Below are 17,504 nucleotides of genomic sequence, written 5' to 3'. Positions count from 1 at the left end.
ACCTCTATCATATCCCCCCTCCGTCTCCTCTTTTCTAAACTGAAAAGTCCCAGTCTCTCCTCATATGGGACCTGTTCCAAACCCCTAATCATTTTAGTTTCCCTTTTCTTTCCAAGGCCAAAATATCTTTTTTGAGGTGAGGAGAACACATATGTACACAGTATTCAAGATGTGGGTGTACCATAGTTTTATACAGGGGCAGTAAGATATTCTGGGTCTTATTTTCTATCCCTTTCTTAATAATTCCTAGCATCCTATTTGCCTTTTTGACCTCCGCTGCACACTGTGTGGAAGTTTTCAGAGAACTGTCCACCAGAACTCCAGGATCTCTTTCCTGATTTGTCATAGCCAAATTAGCCCCCATCATACTGTACGTATAGTTGGGGTTATTTTTCCCGATGTGCATTACTTTACACTTATCCACATTAAATTTCATTTGCCATTTTGTTGCCCAATCACTCAGTTTGGTGAGATCTTTTTGGAGTCCCTCACAGTCTGCTTCTGTCTTGACTATCCTAAACAGTTTGGTATCATCTGCAAACTTTACCACCTCACTGCTTACCCCTTTCTCCAGATCATTTATGAATAAGTTGAAAAGGATTGGTCCCAGGACTGACCCTTGGGGTACACCACTAGTTACCCCTCTCCATTCTGAAAATTTACCATTTATTCCTACCCTTTGTTTCCTGTCTTTTAACCAGTTCTCAATCCAAGAAAGGACCTTCCCTCTTATCCCATGGCCATGTAGTTTACACAAGAGCCTTTGGTGAGGGACCTTGTCAAAGTCTTTCTGAAAATCTAATTATACTATATCTACTGGATCCCCCTTGCTGCATGTCTGTTAACCACTTCAAAGAACTCTAATAGATTAGTAAGACAGGATTTCCCTTTACAGAAACCATGTTGACTTTTGTCCAACAAATTATGTTTTTCTACATGCTTCACAATTTTATTCTTTACTATTATTTCGACTAATTTGCCCGGTACTGAAGTTAGGTTTACTGGTCTGTAATTGCCAGGATCGCCTTTAGAACCCTTTTTAAATATTGTGTCACGTTGGCTACCTTCCAGTCATTAGGTACGGAAGCCGATTTAAAGGATAGGTTACAAACCACAGATAATAGTTCAGCAATAGGATAATAGCTCCCTACCTCCACGTGTGCTAAAGTGCAACAAGCCCAGCCCTTAGCCTGACTTCTGGAGCCTGGGACATGTGGCAGGGGAGGACTAGTGCTGTCAGCTGTGCTATTAACCCCAGAGGTAGCAGTTCAGTGGGAATCTGTGACCTCATCCCCCTGGGCACCAGGCTGTATAAGGGGAGCTCTGGCGATACCCGCAGATGTAACAAGGGGGGAAAGGGAGGCTTGCCTTTCAAAGGCTCAGCTTGTCAGGGCACCTTTGCTTGCATCTGTTTCTCTTTCCCAGCCTGGCTTGGGCTTGTCAGAATCCTAGTAGAGCCTGTAGTCTGCTCAGCTCATGGGTTTCGGTTCAAGCCCAGCACTCATGGAAGGGACACTAAACATTAGCATCTGGGCAGCCCCTGCTGATGGGCCCCAGAGGCTGCAAAAGCAGCTCTGCTCTTTACCCAGTCCCGCTGGAGAGGGAGAAATTGGTTCCTGTCATATCTCTCGCACTCGCTTTCTGTTGTAATTTGACCTTGACAGTCATCTGCAAGTAGGCGGCCAATAAATTACCAGTGATCTTCATCTGGAGCCAGAACACCCGAATAATAATCCTATGAGAGAGAACGTTGCTGGCCTTAGCTACTTAACTCTTGTGGCACCTTCCAAAGGCAGACAAGTAAATATTTTTATTCCTGTTTATCCGGATGGTAAAAGTGAGCAGCTGAGGGGTTAGTCAATGTTCCATCCAGTCTTTTCCATCCATGTGTGGAATAATTTTATACATGCACCAAGGCATGTGTGAGTGTGCACCACCAGTAGAAAAACACCTAGCTGTGGGCGCTCTGCCAATCATCTGGGCAGCATTTGCATCTCCTCTGAGCGGCCGCCCAAGCGTTTGGGGAACATTGGTTACATGACCATCTTGGGCTACAGTAGGAGCTGACACTTTGGGGCTAGCCTGGCAGATGACCACATTTGGTTTTGAATGTCACAATGCTTGTCCTCATCTGAATCCTATGCAGATGAATGGCTGGGTAAGTCGTTTAGATAAATGTTATGATATACACAGAGTGCTAACTCCCTAGGAACAATAGCCATGTCTAAACCAGTTGAGTAAGAGGGTGACAATTTCGTTTCACAGCAGGTTTTGACATTTGTTTTCATTGGAACAATGGAAAACACTGAGTTTTGTGGTGTTTTGTTTGGGAAGAAAAGTTCTTTCCAATGTGGGAAGGGGCCTCTCTCGTGGTAAGGAGGGCACAAGAACAGAAGTTCTTCATCCTAGATCCCTCTGAATCAGACAGAGCAGGGAATTGTGCCCGGACAGAGCAGTTCCTTAACCACTAGGCTACAAGGTGACAGTGTCTCTCCTTAAACTGTCCAGATAAAACTTTACTGAGACTGATGTGCTGCTGGCAAAATCTTCCAGCTTTGAGGAAACAGCCTATTTTGACTCAGAAAAATTGTGTAGCTCTGTTGTTAGATTAACCAGACTAGCCCTTTCTTCGTGACCAGGCCAGGAGTGTCCCCCCCCCCCCTTAAGCACATTACTTAGTGTTCTGCCCAGTCTCGTGAAATCCCGACAGTTCAAGAATTAACACAACTCTCTAAGAGACCATTCAATAGCACTATGGATCTTGAACATAAGAACAGCCGGACTGGGTCAGACCAACGGTCCATCTAGCCCGGTGCCTTCTGACACTGTTCAGTGCCAGGTGCACCAGAGGGAATGAATAGAGCAGGCAGTCATCAAGTGATCCCTCCCCTGTTGCCCATTCCCAGCTTCTGACAAACGGAAGCTAGGGACACCATCCCTTCCCATCCTGGCTAATAGCCATTGAAGGACCTATCATCCATGAATTTATCTAGCTTTTGTTTAACCCTGTTATAATCTTGGCCTTCATAGCATCCTCTGGCAAGGAGTTCCACAGGTTGACTCTGTGTTGTGTGAAAAAATACTTCCTATTTGTTTGTTTTTAAATCTGCTACCTATTAATTTCATACTCCTAGCTCTTGTGTTATGAGAAGGAGTAAATAACTTTTCTTTATTCACTTTTTCCACACCAGTCATGACTTTATAGACCTATCATATCCCCCCGCGTCATCTCTTTTCCAAGCTGAAAAGTCCCAGTCTTAGTAATCTTTCCTCTTGTGGGAGCTGTTCTATATCCCTAATAATTTTTGTTGCTCTTTTCTTAACTTTTCCTATGCCAAGACAACCTTTTTTTGACATGAGGTGACCACATCTGCATGCAGTATTCAAGATGTGGGCGCACCATGGATTTAGAGAGGCATTGAGATATTCTGTCTTATTCTCTCTTCCTTTCTTAATGATTCCTAACATTTGATTAGGTGACTGTCATTATCACACTCCCGATGGCTTCTGTATCTGTGGATATTCGTTAAGAAAGTCGTCTTGTGTCCCAGCCACAGCAAAAAGGTGGGCATGGAGGAACTGCAGGACCACAAGTCATTTTATTTTTGTGTCCGCTGAAGTGCTGTTCTTCAAGCAGTCTCTCTCTCTCTCCCTCTCTCTCTCTCTCCTCGGACTCCAAGACATCTGCAAAGTACTTCTAAAATATAGAAAGTTGGGTGACGCGTACAGGGGCGTGGGAGCACTTTGTGTTTCTGCAGAGTAGCTTGGGCTCCACGTTATGTGCAGGGTTGGCAATGCAGCTGCCCTCTTTGTAGCTGATTAGGACAGCAAGAAGAGGTTTGTAAGAGCCCATATAACTGGTAGGTGCGTAAGGGACTGCAGCCCTTGGGCTGTAAAGTGCCACACACCCATCTCTTTTAATTAAGAACGTTCTTCAAATTGAACTGAACGTGTTCTAAGCTGAACTATTCTCCCTGTTTTCTTCTCTCCCCTCCTTCCTGATTCTGTTCTCATAGGCACATGTGTACCCCTCAGGCAAGGGAAAGGGTGTTACGTGTGCAAGAGGTAAGGTACGGCACACCTATGTCTGGTAAACACCAACTGAATGAAAAAAAATCCAGTGACTTGCTCTTTTTTTTTTTTTTTTTTTTAACTACAGATTGTTTACACCTTTGAAATGGAGATCCCCAGCTTGTGGTGGGGTGGTGCATTAAGCAAGCCAGGGCGGCTGGCTTCGTTGTGTGAGCCTCAGACACAAATCTCTCTCTTCTCTTCCATGTGGTGACTAGAACACCCGTCTGGCATGGCTTTAACAAACGGCGACGGCTCACACGAGCCGCTCCAGGAGGAGAGCCGGCAGAATGGCCACGAGGAGGTGGACCATGGGGACGAGGGGAATGACCAGGAAGTGATCGTCATCCAGGACACCGGCTTCACCGTCAAGATCTGCGCTCCAGGGATAGAGCCTTTTTCCCTGCAGGTGAGTGGCCTTTGAAGCGATGTGGTTTAGAGCTAGCTGAGGTCAGAATGGGGGAGAAGGAGGCGGTTCTGAGGAACAGACACGGGCTGGAAAGGGATTGGTGGATACTGGCTGGCTTGTGTGGAAATCATTTATGCCAGCATGTGACGTGACGCTCACACTGTTACAAATGCTAACTAATCCTCTCCAGGCTCCTGTGTGAGCGAGGAAGGTAGGTCCCTAGATATGAGGGGAGCCAGAGGGAGATTAAATCGCTTGCTTGGGTCGTCAGGGGATGGCAGGAAAAGCAGTGGCAGGGCTCAGGTTAGAAACTAGAAGTAAAATCCTGTTTAATTGGCTATCTGGTTAAACGTGATGGTTAACTGGTTGGTTAACTGGTTAAGGGGGGAGGCGCTCCAGCCCCCATCAGTTAATCTTTCACATTCTAGTTAGAGCTTTGTTTCCTTGAGATCTGCCTACCCTGACATACGTTGTGTGGCAAGAGCTAACTCAGAAGCCTTTGAGGTAGGGGCATGCGCCTCCTACCTTCTCTCCCAATAAGTAAAGGGGGAAGAACAAGTGACTGGGCAGATGTTTTGGCAGAGCTACGCTTTATTTACCCAGAATCTCATGGTCATAAAGACGCTTGTCTCTCCCCGGTTGGCTGCTTTCCCTCTCCCTGAGGACAGTGGCACAGAGCTGCAGCAAGAAGGCTGACGAGGTGGCGGCGTTGGGACAATGCAAAGGGGAAGAAAGGAGGTTGGCCAGGCAATGGGAGCTGCAGTCTTGGGGGCTGACTGGTGCAAGCCTGTGGAGGCTTAGCTGACGCTGAGCCAAGGAGGATGTTGTACACTGGATCCTGGGGGGGGGGGGGGAGGGGGAAGCAAGCCAATGGCTGGAAACATAACTGATTTTTCAGAGCATCTACAGCACTGTGGCTTTCCCTCTGGGACAGGTGGAACCTCTCTAGTCCGGCACGCTCTGGTCCAGCAACATCCATGGTCCAGCAGGATTTTAATTAGCCAGATGTCCACTTATGGGTGTGGCCAAGTTTCCCGCGGTCCCATAAGTTTGTTTACAGCCACAAGTACTGGTTCTGTGCAGTAATTTGGCTCTAATTTACCCCTCAATGTCTTCTAAGAGCCCAGGAAGCAGTGGAAGTGTTGGCAAAGCTGCTAGACAGTAGTGACCTCCTGTGGATCAGCAAATTCTCTGGTTCAACACCAGTCAGGTCCCAAGGGTGCTGGATTAGAGATTCAACCTGCATGTGGTGCTTGGGCACCTATTGTTAGCCTCTCTACCATCCCTGTCAGTACAGGCAGTGGCTTTGCTTTATATGGGGGGCTACCCCGAGTCCACGTGCCCCTCTCCAGCACCCCCTTGGTTGTTCTCTCTCCTCCATTGTTTTTCCAGCTGTGCACAACAGGCTCCAAAGTGAACACTCATTCCAGGTCCTGAACTTGGAGAGGCAACATGAGCTCATGGGAGGCAAAGTCGGGCTGGGCAGGTTGGGTCGAACTAGCTGCTCCGTGCCTGGCTGCTCACCTGCCAGCCTGCGTGGCATTGAGGGATGAAGCTGAGAGCTGCCATGTGGTGGGGAAGGTTCCTCTGCCTTGCTCCAGAGAAGGGGCCAGGAGGCTATGGAAAGTGGGCCAGTCCCTAGCAGCAGGGGCGGCCTCTGTAAAGGAGGGGATTCCCCCCCCCCCGAACTCCTCTGCCGAGAGAAGCTGAAGTTTGGGCTCATGGGCTTTGTTTCCTTCCGAAGGAAAGCGTAGGCAGCACAGCCGTTAGGTAGGGCGTGAGACCTTCTCAGACAGAGGTGCCTGGTCAAGCCGCTGCATCAAGCGAGTGGGCAGTGATGTAAAATTGTCCGTTGCTGTTGACACTTGCGCCGGGTCCCTCAGAAGACAAGCCACAGTCTCTTCGGGCAGGCTGACTTTCCCAAGCGAGGTGCTTCGGGGCGATGCGCAAAAATGCGCTCTGACAGGGAGTGACGGGGAATTCCTGCTTCTGGCTGGCAGGGCAGAGGAGTTACAGAAGCTCCTTTGAGATGAGCAGTTTGATGACTAGCCCTCGCATGTGACTCACGGACGAATGTCGATCCCCCGCAGATCCGGATGGGCTTCGACATGCTCGGCTGCCGTTACTCTTTGGCGCGATAGTTGCCTGAAAACAGCCTAGGGAAAGCTTTTTTCTGGCGGCCTCCGAGTCGCTAAATGACGGGGGAACTGTAACTACCCGTGACTGGCAGAAAATGCGGTTAAATGATTTCCCCAGCACAAGCAGATGAGTCTTCACAGAGCTCCTTTTTCCTTTAATTCCTTTTGGCTGTTAGGTTTTATGGGCTAATAATAGCAGGCTCTGCTATTTACAGCAGCTTATGTAAACCATCCTGGGGCTGCATAGCTCGGGAATGGCCTTCAGGAGGTTTGAAATGGGGCAGAAGGGTTTGAGAGGCGCCTTGGTAGGCCAAGCCCACCAGCCAAGAGAGCTGTTTCTGTTGCTGAAGCTGCAGGCTGGAAAGGCTCAATTTCCCCACAAGATACCGTGTGGTTCTACATGCCTAACCCGCCAGAGTGTGTGCAAAGCAAATTAAATGAGGAAATAGCAGGCTTGGTTCCTAATTATCCATTTTGCCCTTGGCATCCTTACAAATCTGGCCCCAAATGCTTAATGTTGTTGGAATCTGAACTTGTCTACTTTTTGTAGCCATAAACACCCAGTACCCTAGTGCAGCGGTTTTCAAACTTTTTTCCTCATGACCCAGTTGAAGAAAAATTGATACCTGTGACCCAACGTAATTTGGCTCCGGGGTGGGGCTGAGGATGAACTTTTCAGTGTAGGAGGGGGCTCCGGCTTTGGGAGGGGGTCAGGGCTGGGGCAGGAGGGGTTTACCTTGAGCGGCTCCTGGTCAGCAGTGCAGTAGGCGGGGCTAAGGCAGCTTCCTGCCTCTCCCGGCACCGCGGACCATGCTGCCGCCAGAAGCAGCCAGCAGCAGATTCCCAGCCAATGGAAGTGCGGAGCTAGTGCTCAGGGAAGGGGCAGTGTGCGGAGCCCTCTTCTCCCCCTCCCCCACCTAGGAGCCAGGCCTGCTGCTGACCACTTCTGAGGCACAGCACAGTCTGCAGTGCCAGGACAGGCAGGGAGCTGCCTTGCCTCCCCCCCAGTCACCTGATTTTCCCTGCAGCAACGAGACCCAGCTCCCGACATTCCACGCCCTCGTCCTGGGTCATGACCCGTTGTTTGAAAAACGCAGCCATGACGTGCCCCTGCTCCATGGTTCCGTGGGTTGGAACCACCTTGGCCGATATGTGGGGAGGTACGAGGGGAAGCGGTGCAATGTAGGAATGTTTCTCCCCTCCACCAAGCCGAGAGCCAGGAGGGAGGCTTAAATCCCACCTGCCCAAGCTCCTGAGAGTGCAGAGGGGCCACAAGTGCCCCACAGCCAACCCCTGCTGCATTGCAAAGGGGCTATGGGGGAGACCGTGCCTGGGAGTTAGGAACCCCAGGCTGCCCCAGAGCGGTGCTGCGTGCCAGCGCTCCCCTTGAAGACATCCCTGGAAACACTAAAACCTTGTAACTTGCTGGCATGCTGCCTTGGTAAGTAGGATGGCAGAGACCAGTCTAACTCTTCTCCCCCCCCCCCCCCCCCCCCCAAAAATCAGTCACCTCCTTTCTGAGTGCTGTTTGGGCGCAGAGACAGGAAGAGGGTGGTGCTGCGCATGTAACGACTTGCATTCATTTGTTGTTGGGTTTTTTAAGGTCTCTCCCCAAGAGATGGTGCAGGAGATCCACCAAGTGCTGATGGACAGAGAGGACACCTGCCATCGAACCTGCTTCTCTCTGCAGTTGGATGGGAATGTCCTGGATAACTTTGCGGAGCTGAAAACCATTGAAGGGCTGCAGGAGGGGTCGGTGCTGAAAGTGGTGGAAGGCACGTTCCGTAAACACGGGGGTCCGGGGCAGGGGAGACAGTCAGGGATGGAGAAATGAAACCTCTGGATTGTCTTCCTACAGGCTGAGTGCCCACAAGGGCTGGGTATTGACTGGCATCTCTGGAGAGGAAGGCAGGGCCCTCCATCCCCACTGCTACCTCCTAGCCTTAGTATAAGATCAGTCCCAGAGTCTACATGGCCCATTCAGTCCGAGGCCCCAAGAATGTCAGTAGTGGAGGCAATTCTTGCCATATGACTCCTCTCTGTGCTTGGGGATGGGACTGGGATTGAACTGATCTTATGTAGGCCATGGAGCATCTGTCACGGGTCACTTCCTGTCCCCCAATCTGAGCTGGGTGTGCACCAGGAGAAGGGCTAGGTCACTGGCAGACTGGTGACTCCCAGGTAGCATCTGCAAAAGGTGAGGTTGATCCTATAAAGGAAGTAAGGCCCTGGGTGGGCAGCCACTCCATCTATGTCGGGTGGCCTTCACCAGTGCCAAATATACCAAGTATCCAAGGGAAAATGCCACTTCATGGTTGCCCCTTATAGGGATGCAAAATCCCGATTAATCAGTTAATCCCACCAGTGAACTGTAACCGGTGAACATCACCTGGTAAGGGTGATGTTAACCATTCACATCCCTTATTCCGACAGCAGAACAGTGAAGAGTCCAATTCTCTCTGTGTCGTCCTTTAAACTAGGGGTGGGCAATCAAACAGCGGCAGTTCACCAGGGTTAATCCCTGCTGGGCCACTGCCAATATATTTCCCTGCACCTTTGCAGGAACAGGCAATCGCAGCTCTCAGGTTGGGAACGGCAATCCGCAACTAACAGGAGCTGTGATCTCCGTACCTGTGGAGGTACAGGGAAATATGGCAGCGTGGTGGCCTGCCAGCGGCTAACCCTGGCAGACCGGATCCTGCCCATGGGCCGGTATGTGCCCACTCCTGTTTTAAACAAACCTGGTTATTGGTGTTTGGAACCACGGGCTTCGCTTCCTTTCCAAGTGAAGCACAGACACTTTACTGATGCGGCAAGGTGGGTGAGACCTTGCAGGCAGACGTGCCTGGTCATGCCGTAGCATCATGCGGGGGGAGGAGGCAGGGAATTGCCCGTTGCTGTTCATGCTTGTGACACGTCCCTCAGGAAGGACAAGCACGTGAGGCACAAGCACGGTTCTAACACGAGAGGGGTAAAATGAATCCCTGGCTGAACTCCTTTGACTTGAGCGCTGCTTGTGTGTAGAGACCTTTGAAAGCCACGATGGGCGTTAAGGGAGTAAACTATGTGAACCTGAGATTCTGTCTCTCCCTTCTGCCGACCAGAGCCCTACACGGTACGGGAAGCCCGGATACACGTGCGTCACATTCGAGACCTTCTGAAAAGCCTTGACCCGTCAGATGCTTTCAATGGTGTGGACTGCAATTCCCTCTCATTCCTGAGCGTCTTCACAGAAGGAGACCTAGGAGGTACGGGACAGAGGGCGACTCTGGTGTGACACGCCTGTCCGCTGCGGTGGAAAACCCAGCTGTCCCTCCACGCTGCCTACTTACTCACTTAACCTGCTTGGTGTAATTTATGGATGTCCCCTGTCAGTGAGGCCTGCGGTAAACATTCTCAACACTCCTTTCCTTATGTAAGTTATTGATAGGTGGTCGGAGTAGAGGCTGTGGAGTCAGAAGTCCTCCGCTCGCTGCCTGGTTCTGTCCGTGGTAGTGGGCTGCTTAACCCTTTGGTACTGTGTCTGAGGTGCTTGTATGACTCCCATGTCTGCAGTTTGTGCGTTCCTCACACGCGTGAATGTTTATCCTCACGGGACTCGGTGAGGTAGGGTTGCGCTGTTCTCCCCATTGGGCAGACGGGAACTGAAGCACAGAGAGGTGAAGTGACTAAGCCAGCCTCACACGGGATTTTGCAGTGGAGCGGAAATTGAACGGAGGTCTCCCATACCCCAGGCTAGTGCTCTGACCTCTGGACCATCTTCCCTCTCCCAGGATGGGTCTGTTTGCCTGCCTGTAATGCAAAGGCCTGTTAACCCCTCGGGGCTCTTTCCCAGGCTCTTACGTGAAGCTGTGCATTGTGGTTCTAGGCGGGTGCTGTTGTTGGGGTGGGTTTCTCTATTCAAATAGTGGCCAAGACTTACGCTGATGCCCAAAGTTAGGATCTCCAAGTCTGTAGCGAGGCATCTGCCAAGGTGATCTGAATTTTAGAAGGGGAGAGAGCTCAGCTGGTCTTGTTGAGTTGGGAAATGCTTGGACCCAGCTGGTTGAGCTGTGGTTCTGTTGAGGTTTGGCAGAATTTGATTGTTGTGCGTTTGGTATCGTTTTGACAAAGAATAGCTAATGTTTATTTTTAAGCTTTTCTACTATTTTATCGATCTTAAATTACGAAATTCTAGGGCGGTCAGGCAGTAACTATTTAATGACCTTGAGATTCAAGAAGGCAAAGCTTTCTAAGGGCTAAATACAAATTGCGACTCTTGCATGTCAATATGCACTAAGTAGCCTTAAATCTAATCTAAGTAGCCTAATGGGTTCTTACTTTGCCTGACATTTTTGATGATTATTGATGGACACCTTGTTCTGCCAGTTAGCGTGCATAGGGTGACGTGGATGTTTACTGAGTTAAAAATGTAATCCTTTCAGAGCGAGTTACTCACACAGATGTTTTCTCTCTTGAGCCGCATTTGGGAAAGGTGCATGTTGTTGTTTCTGGATACTCTAGCTTAAAAGGCAGAGGTAACCTTTCAAAAGGTCGTAAAGGAGTCGGGTGCCAAAATCCTTTCAACGGCGCCCAAGATGACTTTCAACAGGAGATAAATATCTAACTTTGCAAACTCCAGCCTCAGTGCTTAACCAACACCACTTTCTGCAGTCATGCTAATGGCCGGGCGGGTGAAGCTGTTGGTTGGTTGCCCGCTGGGAGTAGCTAAAGTGTAGTTCCAAGAGACCCAACAGATGAAGTTCAATTCTGGAGGGAGGTCACGCAGTTGAGTCCCATGTGGAATATTCTGCACTGCATACTGCCAGGCAGTCGCTGCTCGGCCCTGATCTGTCTGTCCATTTGTGTAGACAGTGGAAAGCGGAAGAAGAAAGGCATTGAGATGGAACAAATTGACTGCACCCCTCCTGAACATATCCTGCCGGGCGGCAAAGACAGACCCCTCTGTGCCCTCCAGCCCCAGAACCGAGACTGGAAGGTAGAATTCTCTTGCATCTTTGAAGTGTCCGGGCCACTCCTGAAGGGGCATGCTGGGGGAGTGGATGTTACCCTGAAGTGACCTTTGGGACTTGCTCTGTTGAGTCCTGGAGCAATGTCTGACTAATTAGCATGGCTAGGCCAAAGGCATAAAGTTTAAGGTCCAGTCTTTTGCATACAAACTACTTGGAATAGCTGGGTCACTTGAAAGCAAGGACTCATTGTCTTTCAAGTAGGGATGTTAGCTATCGTGTAATCGAGTAGTCGTGTAACCGCATGGAATCTTAGTGGTTACACGACTATTCGATAGTCCCTGGGGGCGGGGCTGGCAGCCAGTGCACTCTGACCCCACTCCTGGGGAGCCTCCTGCCACCCCGCACTGCTGCCTCTGGGTGAGTTTAAAAACCAGCTCCCCTCACGGACCAGCTCTCTGCTGCCTCTGATACAGAAGCAGCAGCCCAGCATGGCAGCAGCCTCTGTCCACGGCAGGCCTGAGCTCATAGCTGCCTCCCCTGCTGCCCCCTGCCCCGCGCTACTGTTTCTAGTAGAGGCGGCAGCAGCACAAAGGTGGGGCAGGCAGCACTGCAGAGCTGATGCTGGGGGAACCAGATATTAAGCCGGTTTCCCCCTTAGCACCGGCTCCTGCCTTCCCACCCCCGCCTCTGTAGGAGGCAGAAAGTGTGGGGGGAGAAGGTGGGACAGGTCGGTCCATGGAACTGATTGATACTCATGGGGAGCCGGCTTAAAAGCTGGCTCCCTGCGTGTATCAGCTACAGCCTGCCCCCCTCATCCTACACACTGCTGCCTCTCTATCAGAGGCAGCAGCACGGGGGAGGGGGAGGCAGATCCCATGCTTTTAGGCCAGCTCCTTATGGGCACCATCTCCTGCTTCCCCTTGTCCCCATGTTGATAGAGGTGGCAAAGCGGGGGGAAATGCATGTAGTCGACAAGATTAAGCGAAAAGCCTAAGCTTCTCAGTTAATTGTGTAGTCGACTGCATGTTGACATCCCTACTTGAAAGGGTGGGGGAGGGAGAGCTTTTGTTTCTACCCCTTGCAAATTCTAGGGGATTGGGATTTCCGATTGCTGTAGTCTCGGTACATTAGTGCGTCCCACATGGATTCCAGCGTGGCTTTAAAAGCTGCTGCTCTGAGAACCATTGGGACTGGAAATCCATGCCTCATCCCGTCTAAAATCACGTAAAGTGCGCTCTTCAATTCTGGATAAATCATATGCTCCAGTGCTAGGGTGTGTGGTGTGAACTATCATCTGGGAAAGACTTGCAAGACTTAGTGGGCCTGGGAATGTGGCAAGCGCTGTTCCTGGGATCGGCAGGGGTGGGGAGGTGTGACGGAGAGAGCTTGCCCGTGATCGTGTGTGCGTTCTAGCCATGGGATGTGTTCTGAAACGGGGCTCGCCGGGTGTGCTTCGCAGCCTTTGCAATGCCTAAAAGTCTTGACCATGAGTGGCTGGAATCCCCCGCCTGGCAACCGGAAGATGCACGGAGACCTCATGTATCTATACGTCATCACTGTGGAGGATCGGCACGTTAGCATCACTGCATCCACCAGAGGATTTTACCTGAATCAGTGAGTAAAGACGACTCTCGCCTTCTCCCTGAGGTAGCGAGTTTGCTTTAGCTGCCTTAAAAAGAAGCGCTGCTTTGTCTCCATAGTGAGTAGCCTCGCACAGGTTGGACCTTTGTAGTCCGGACTTCCCTTGTCCAGCAACATCGGTGGTCCGGCATCTTTGTGGGTGCTCCCGGGCTGGAGTGCTGATTGGGAGAAGCCAGGCCCTGCACTCAGCAACTCCTCCTCGTCTTCCCTGAGCTTCTGGAGAGCAGCAAATAGCTCACTGGCAGTGTGCAAGCTCGGGGGAAGGGAGAAGGAGGAGCAGGGATGGGGGGGTGGCCCTCAGGGGAAGAGGCAGGGTGGCTGTAGAGCCCCATGGCCAATGGCCCAAACCGTGGGGCTAATTGTGCTTCTGGCTCCCAGCTGCAGGGCTGCACAGCCACCCTGCCTCTTCCCCTGAGCATCCTGCCCCCCCAGTCACTGCTTGCTGGAAGCAGAAGGGCCGGCGTTAACCTCCCCTGGCCTGGCAAACTCCCTGGTTTGGGACCAGGCAAGGGTGCTGGACCGGAGAGGTCCAACCTGTCTCATTCCTCAGTCGTGCAAGATCCTAGGCATCGCCATCCTAGAACAAGCTCTTTGGTCATCAGGGGTCCTTCGGCAGCAGAGACATGCCTGAGGCTTTAGAAGAAAACAACACGCTGCTCCACGTGAATTGTGCAGCACCATGTGAAATGGGAGGCAGGTCCTCCTTGACCCCTGTAGCCCTCATCTTCTGCCCTGCCGCAAATATCGATCCCGGCCTTGGAAAATCGTGTCGTTCCCCAGCCCAGGCCTGGATTCTACTTGCCCACCTTTCCCCAGGAGTGTAGCTGGCATTAAATAAAGAGGTCAGTGAGGAAGGCTTCTAGGTGCTACGTTGATGCAAATCATAAATCAGCTGATTGTGGGGTACTTGCTGTAGCTGCTGGTGAGTAGGATTTTGCCAGGCTAGCTAATCTCCATGGTATAAGTGATGGGCTAGAAGATTGTAAGGTCATAAAAAGGAAACCGAAGTCAAAAATAGAAGCAAAAACCCTTCACTAAGAAAGAGCCATAAAAGTAGTGTGTGTCTGTGTCCTGCTCTCCTTCAGAGAGAGAGACCAAGGCAAAGCCAAGTCCCAGAAGAAATAATTGAAAAGAAGTTTTAATAGGAGTAGGGGTGTGAGTGGCTAACGGGTAAGTGTCACCCTTACCAGGTGGGGTTGATGGTTAACGGGTGAGGGCTAGAACAGCCCCAGGGGGCCAGCCACAGATCGGGGTCCTCCAGCCCGGCCAGAGCAGGTCCCATCTGCAGCAGGCCCAGCCCAGGCGTGCCATAGGTGCGGGTGCTCCAGGGATTAATTAAATGGGATTTTACACCCCTAATTGGTAATCGGTAGCCTGTGTCAAAATCTGGCTAGGAAGAGGAAGATTGAAGCGTGTGCACAACTTAACTCCCTGGTGTAAAGAGTCTGAGTTTAAGCCATTCGAAGGCAGGTGGGATTTCCCAAAATGTGGCCCACAGACCAATTGTTGGTGAACCGTGGAGAGATCCTGTTTGTGGGACCCGGTTGGCTGCACCGCCTCGAGTCTCGCATTCCATTTCTTGTCTGAGTGTTCCATGAAAGAGCTGTGAGTGGGTCGGGGAGGACAAGCCTTCCTCACTGAGGGTGGAGAGGTCTGTTAAGAGGTGGCCCATGTGATCAGAACGCTGAGAAGCCCTGCTCTGTGAAATCCACCCTTCAAGCTGGAGAGGGAAAACCTAACCCCATTCAATCTGATGGTGGCTTGACTGACTGCAGGCAAGATTTATTGCCTAACCACCTTAACAAGAACATCTTTCTTTTTGCAGGTCGACCGCTTACAATTTCAACCCTAAACCTGCCAATCCCAGTTTTCTCAGTCACTCCCTGGTGGAACTTCTTAACCAGATCAGCCCGACCTTCAAAAAAAACTTCTCGGCCCTGCAGAAGAAACGGTAGCAACAGCATTTTGTTGAGCTGCCTTGGGTGTTCCAATTGGTGGCGTTGCTTGGTGTGAGGCTCAGATACTGTTTAAGGGATTGGATGATGCTGTTTGTCTCTTGAAGCCAGGTGTTGACTGCAACATCTGCTTCATTCAGATCTGGGGAATGCTGACTGGACATTAGCTGAAACTTTGCATTTTTGTAGGAAGATCTCCAAGCTTTTTTACAAATTCTTAAATCCCATGGTATTTCTGTGAAGTAGGTATTGAAATCCTCATTTCAGGTGGGGAAGCGAAGGTGCAGAACTGACGTGATTTGCCCTGGGTTACTTTTTATGGAACCCAGGTTCCTGACACCTAATTCCCTTCATAGTTTTTCCAAAAACCATTAGACAGCCCACTTGGAGAGCATGTGAACATGAGTGGCTGCCACATAAATTGAGAAGGATGTAACTTTTTTACAGGAGATGTAGTACTAGCTTCAGTATCTTCTTATAGGCCTGCATTATGGCTGGAATTCTAAATTTCTTGTCACGGCACTGATCAGAAATTGAACATCTATGCTTGTGTATGAGGGTGGGCTCTGGGGAAATGGGTGGGAAAGGGACACTTTTTTTTTTTTTCTTGGGGCCTTCAGTAAGGGTGGAACTGAAGGAACAAATGCCCTCAGAAATCTGCAGTTGTTTGCGTGATCTGAAGCAAATATCTTACTGTGATTGGCACCCCAAGCCAGGCACCTAAGAGTTAATGTGTAAAGCATAATTGAGCTCCGTAACAGTACTTAATAGCCCTTATCAATGGGCGTTCTTGCATAAAGAAATAAGACTGAAGCCCAGTGTAATATGAGGAAAAGTATCACGCCGTGATTTTGCTTAAAATAACGATTCTCCTGTTCGTTACAAACTGCAGACACACATGCATGTGACTTTCCGGTAATTATATGTAATGTGCTTTTTTTTTATTATTATACTCACTAATTATTTCATAACCCTGTCCTTGCTGCAGGGACCCACTTGCTTTGCTTCCAAACAAAACCTGTCACTCTTTGGAGAGTCCACTTAATGAACTGCCTGAGCTCTGCAGGGTATAAATTGACAGGCACACTTACGGCTTTCAAAAATCCTACATCTGGTCTCATTAAAGAGATGAAAGTGACACTACACGAAAGCTAGAAATTAGCCGTGGCCTGAAACCCGCCACTGTGACTATCTGGCCATTTAAAAAATGATTAGTCTGTTGCCTGTTGAGTCAGAAATGAGTACAGATGCAATTTTGACACCTGCTGCGAGCAGCGAAGCTACACAAAAGGCCATTAGGTGAAGCTTGCTTTTCCGCTTCACTGACGGATACTCTATATTTTTATAACAGCAAGCCATGTGGGCCTGGTCGTGATCCTAGCTCCAGCAGAGAGAACTGACTTGAATTAACACAGCTGTAAGGGCAGGGAGGCACAGCTGGAGAGCTTTCTCCAAACACTAGATTGGTCCCAAGAGCAAGACTGAATCCAATGTACCTGGTTTATTCTCCTGGTTGCTGTCGGGCTTTAAGCCGATTGTAAAGATGTGACCAGGTCCGAGCAGAGGTCCAGGTCCGATGACCTTGGCTGAGCTTGATAGGACTGATGTTGGCTCTTGTGGACGGGTTTTTGTGGGGGAGGAGAATTCTTGTGGGGTTTTTTTGTTTTTCCAAATCAAAAGCTCCCTTTAGTGGAAATGATCTGATGGCTGTGAACTCCTGCCTAGGGTTCAGCGGCACCCCTTTGAAAGGATAGCCACCCCCTTCCAGGTGTACAGCTGGACGGCACCCCAGGCTGAGCACGCCATGGACTGTGTGAGGGCAGAAGATGCTTATACGTCAAGGCTGGGCTATGAAGAGCACATACCTGGACAGGTATATCTGGCTGCCCTCTGTACAGCTGCTGGTGGTGGTGGTGCTGTTAGTGCCTTTCATAAAAAGAACTGCGAATTGCTTGCTGAGGAATAGCAACTTCCCGGCATCCAGGTGATGCAGGGGGAGAATTAACATCCTCACCTTGCGGAGGCACGAAGCAGCAAGTGTCCGTGCAAGGTGTCTCCTGGAGCCAGGCCTCCCAACAGTCGAGCGGCTGCTCCAACCGCTAAATCTGCCTCCTGTTGTTCCACAGTTCTCTTGCTGCTCATCTCATCACTTAGCCCTGCCTCTCTCCAAGTCTCTTGCAGCGTGTGTGGGGTTTTCTTTAAGGTTCAGGCTCTGATCCTGCAAAGGGGTGTTCACCCATGTTCAACCTCACTCATTGGGAGTGACCCCACCAAAGGCAACACAACTCCTTTGGGTGCACAACATTAAGCTTCGGCAGAACTCCTTGCAAGTGCAGGA

At 50.3% G+C, this 17,504-nt stretch overlaps 1 protein-coding gene across 10 annotated transcripts in view; it reads left to right on the top strand.

Moving 5' to 3' along the window:
- Positions 1–17,504, top strand: part of CLUH (CLUH binding protein of NUMT mRNA) — a 66,591-nt gene that overhangs the window by 21,380 nt on the left and 27,707 nt on the right. For all 10 annotated transcript variants that reach the window (XM_075904868.1, XM_025179296.2, XM_006138570.4 and 7 more), the window contains exons 2-8: positions 4,290–4,480; positions 8,222–8,393; positions 9,723–9,866; positions 11,469–11,596; positions 13,030–13,184; positions 15,037–15,162; positions 16,892–17,039. In XM_075904868.1, the coding sequence (XP_075760983.1) occupies positions 4,290–4,480; positions 8,222–8,393; positions 9,723–9,866; positions 11,469–11,596; positions 13,030–13,184; positions 15,037–15,162; positions 16,892–17,039 (1,064 nt within the window). The remainder of the gene's footprint in view (positions 1–4,289; positions 4,481–8,221; positions 8,394–9,722; positions 9,867–11,468; positions 11,597–13,029; positions 13,185–15,036; positions 15,163–16,891; positions 17,040–17,504) is intronic.

The sequence above is a fragment of the Pelodiscus sinensis genome, chromosome 21 (assembly GCF_049634645.1).
Source record: "Pelodiscus sinensis isolate JC-2024 chromosome 21, ASM4963464v1, whole genome shotgun sequence".
In the NCBI taxonomy this organism is placed as follows: Eukaryota; Metazoa; Chordata; order Testudines; family Trionychidae; genus Pelodiscus; species Pelodiscus sinensis.
The sequence above is the reverse complement of the archived record's forward strand: the minus strand, read 5'-3'. Positions and strand labels throughout refer to the sequence as shown.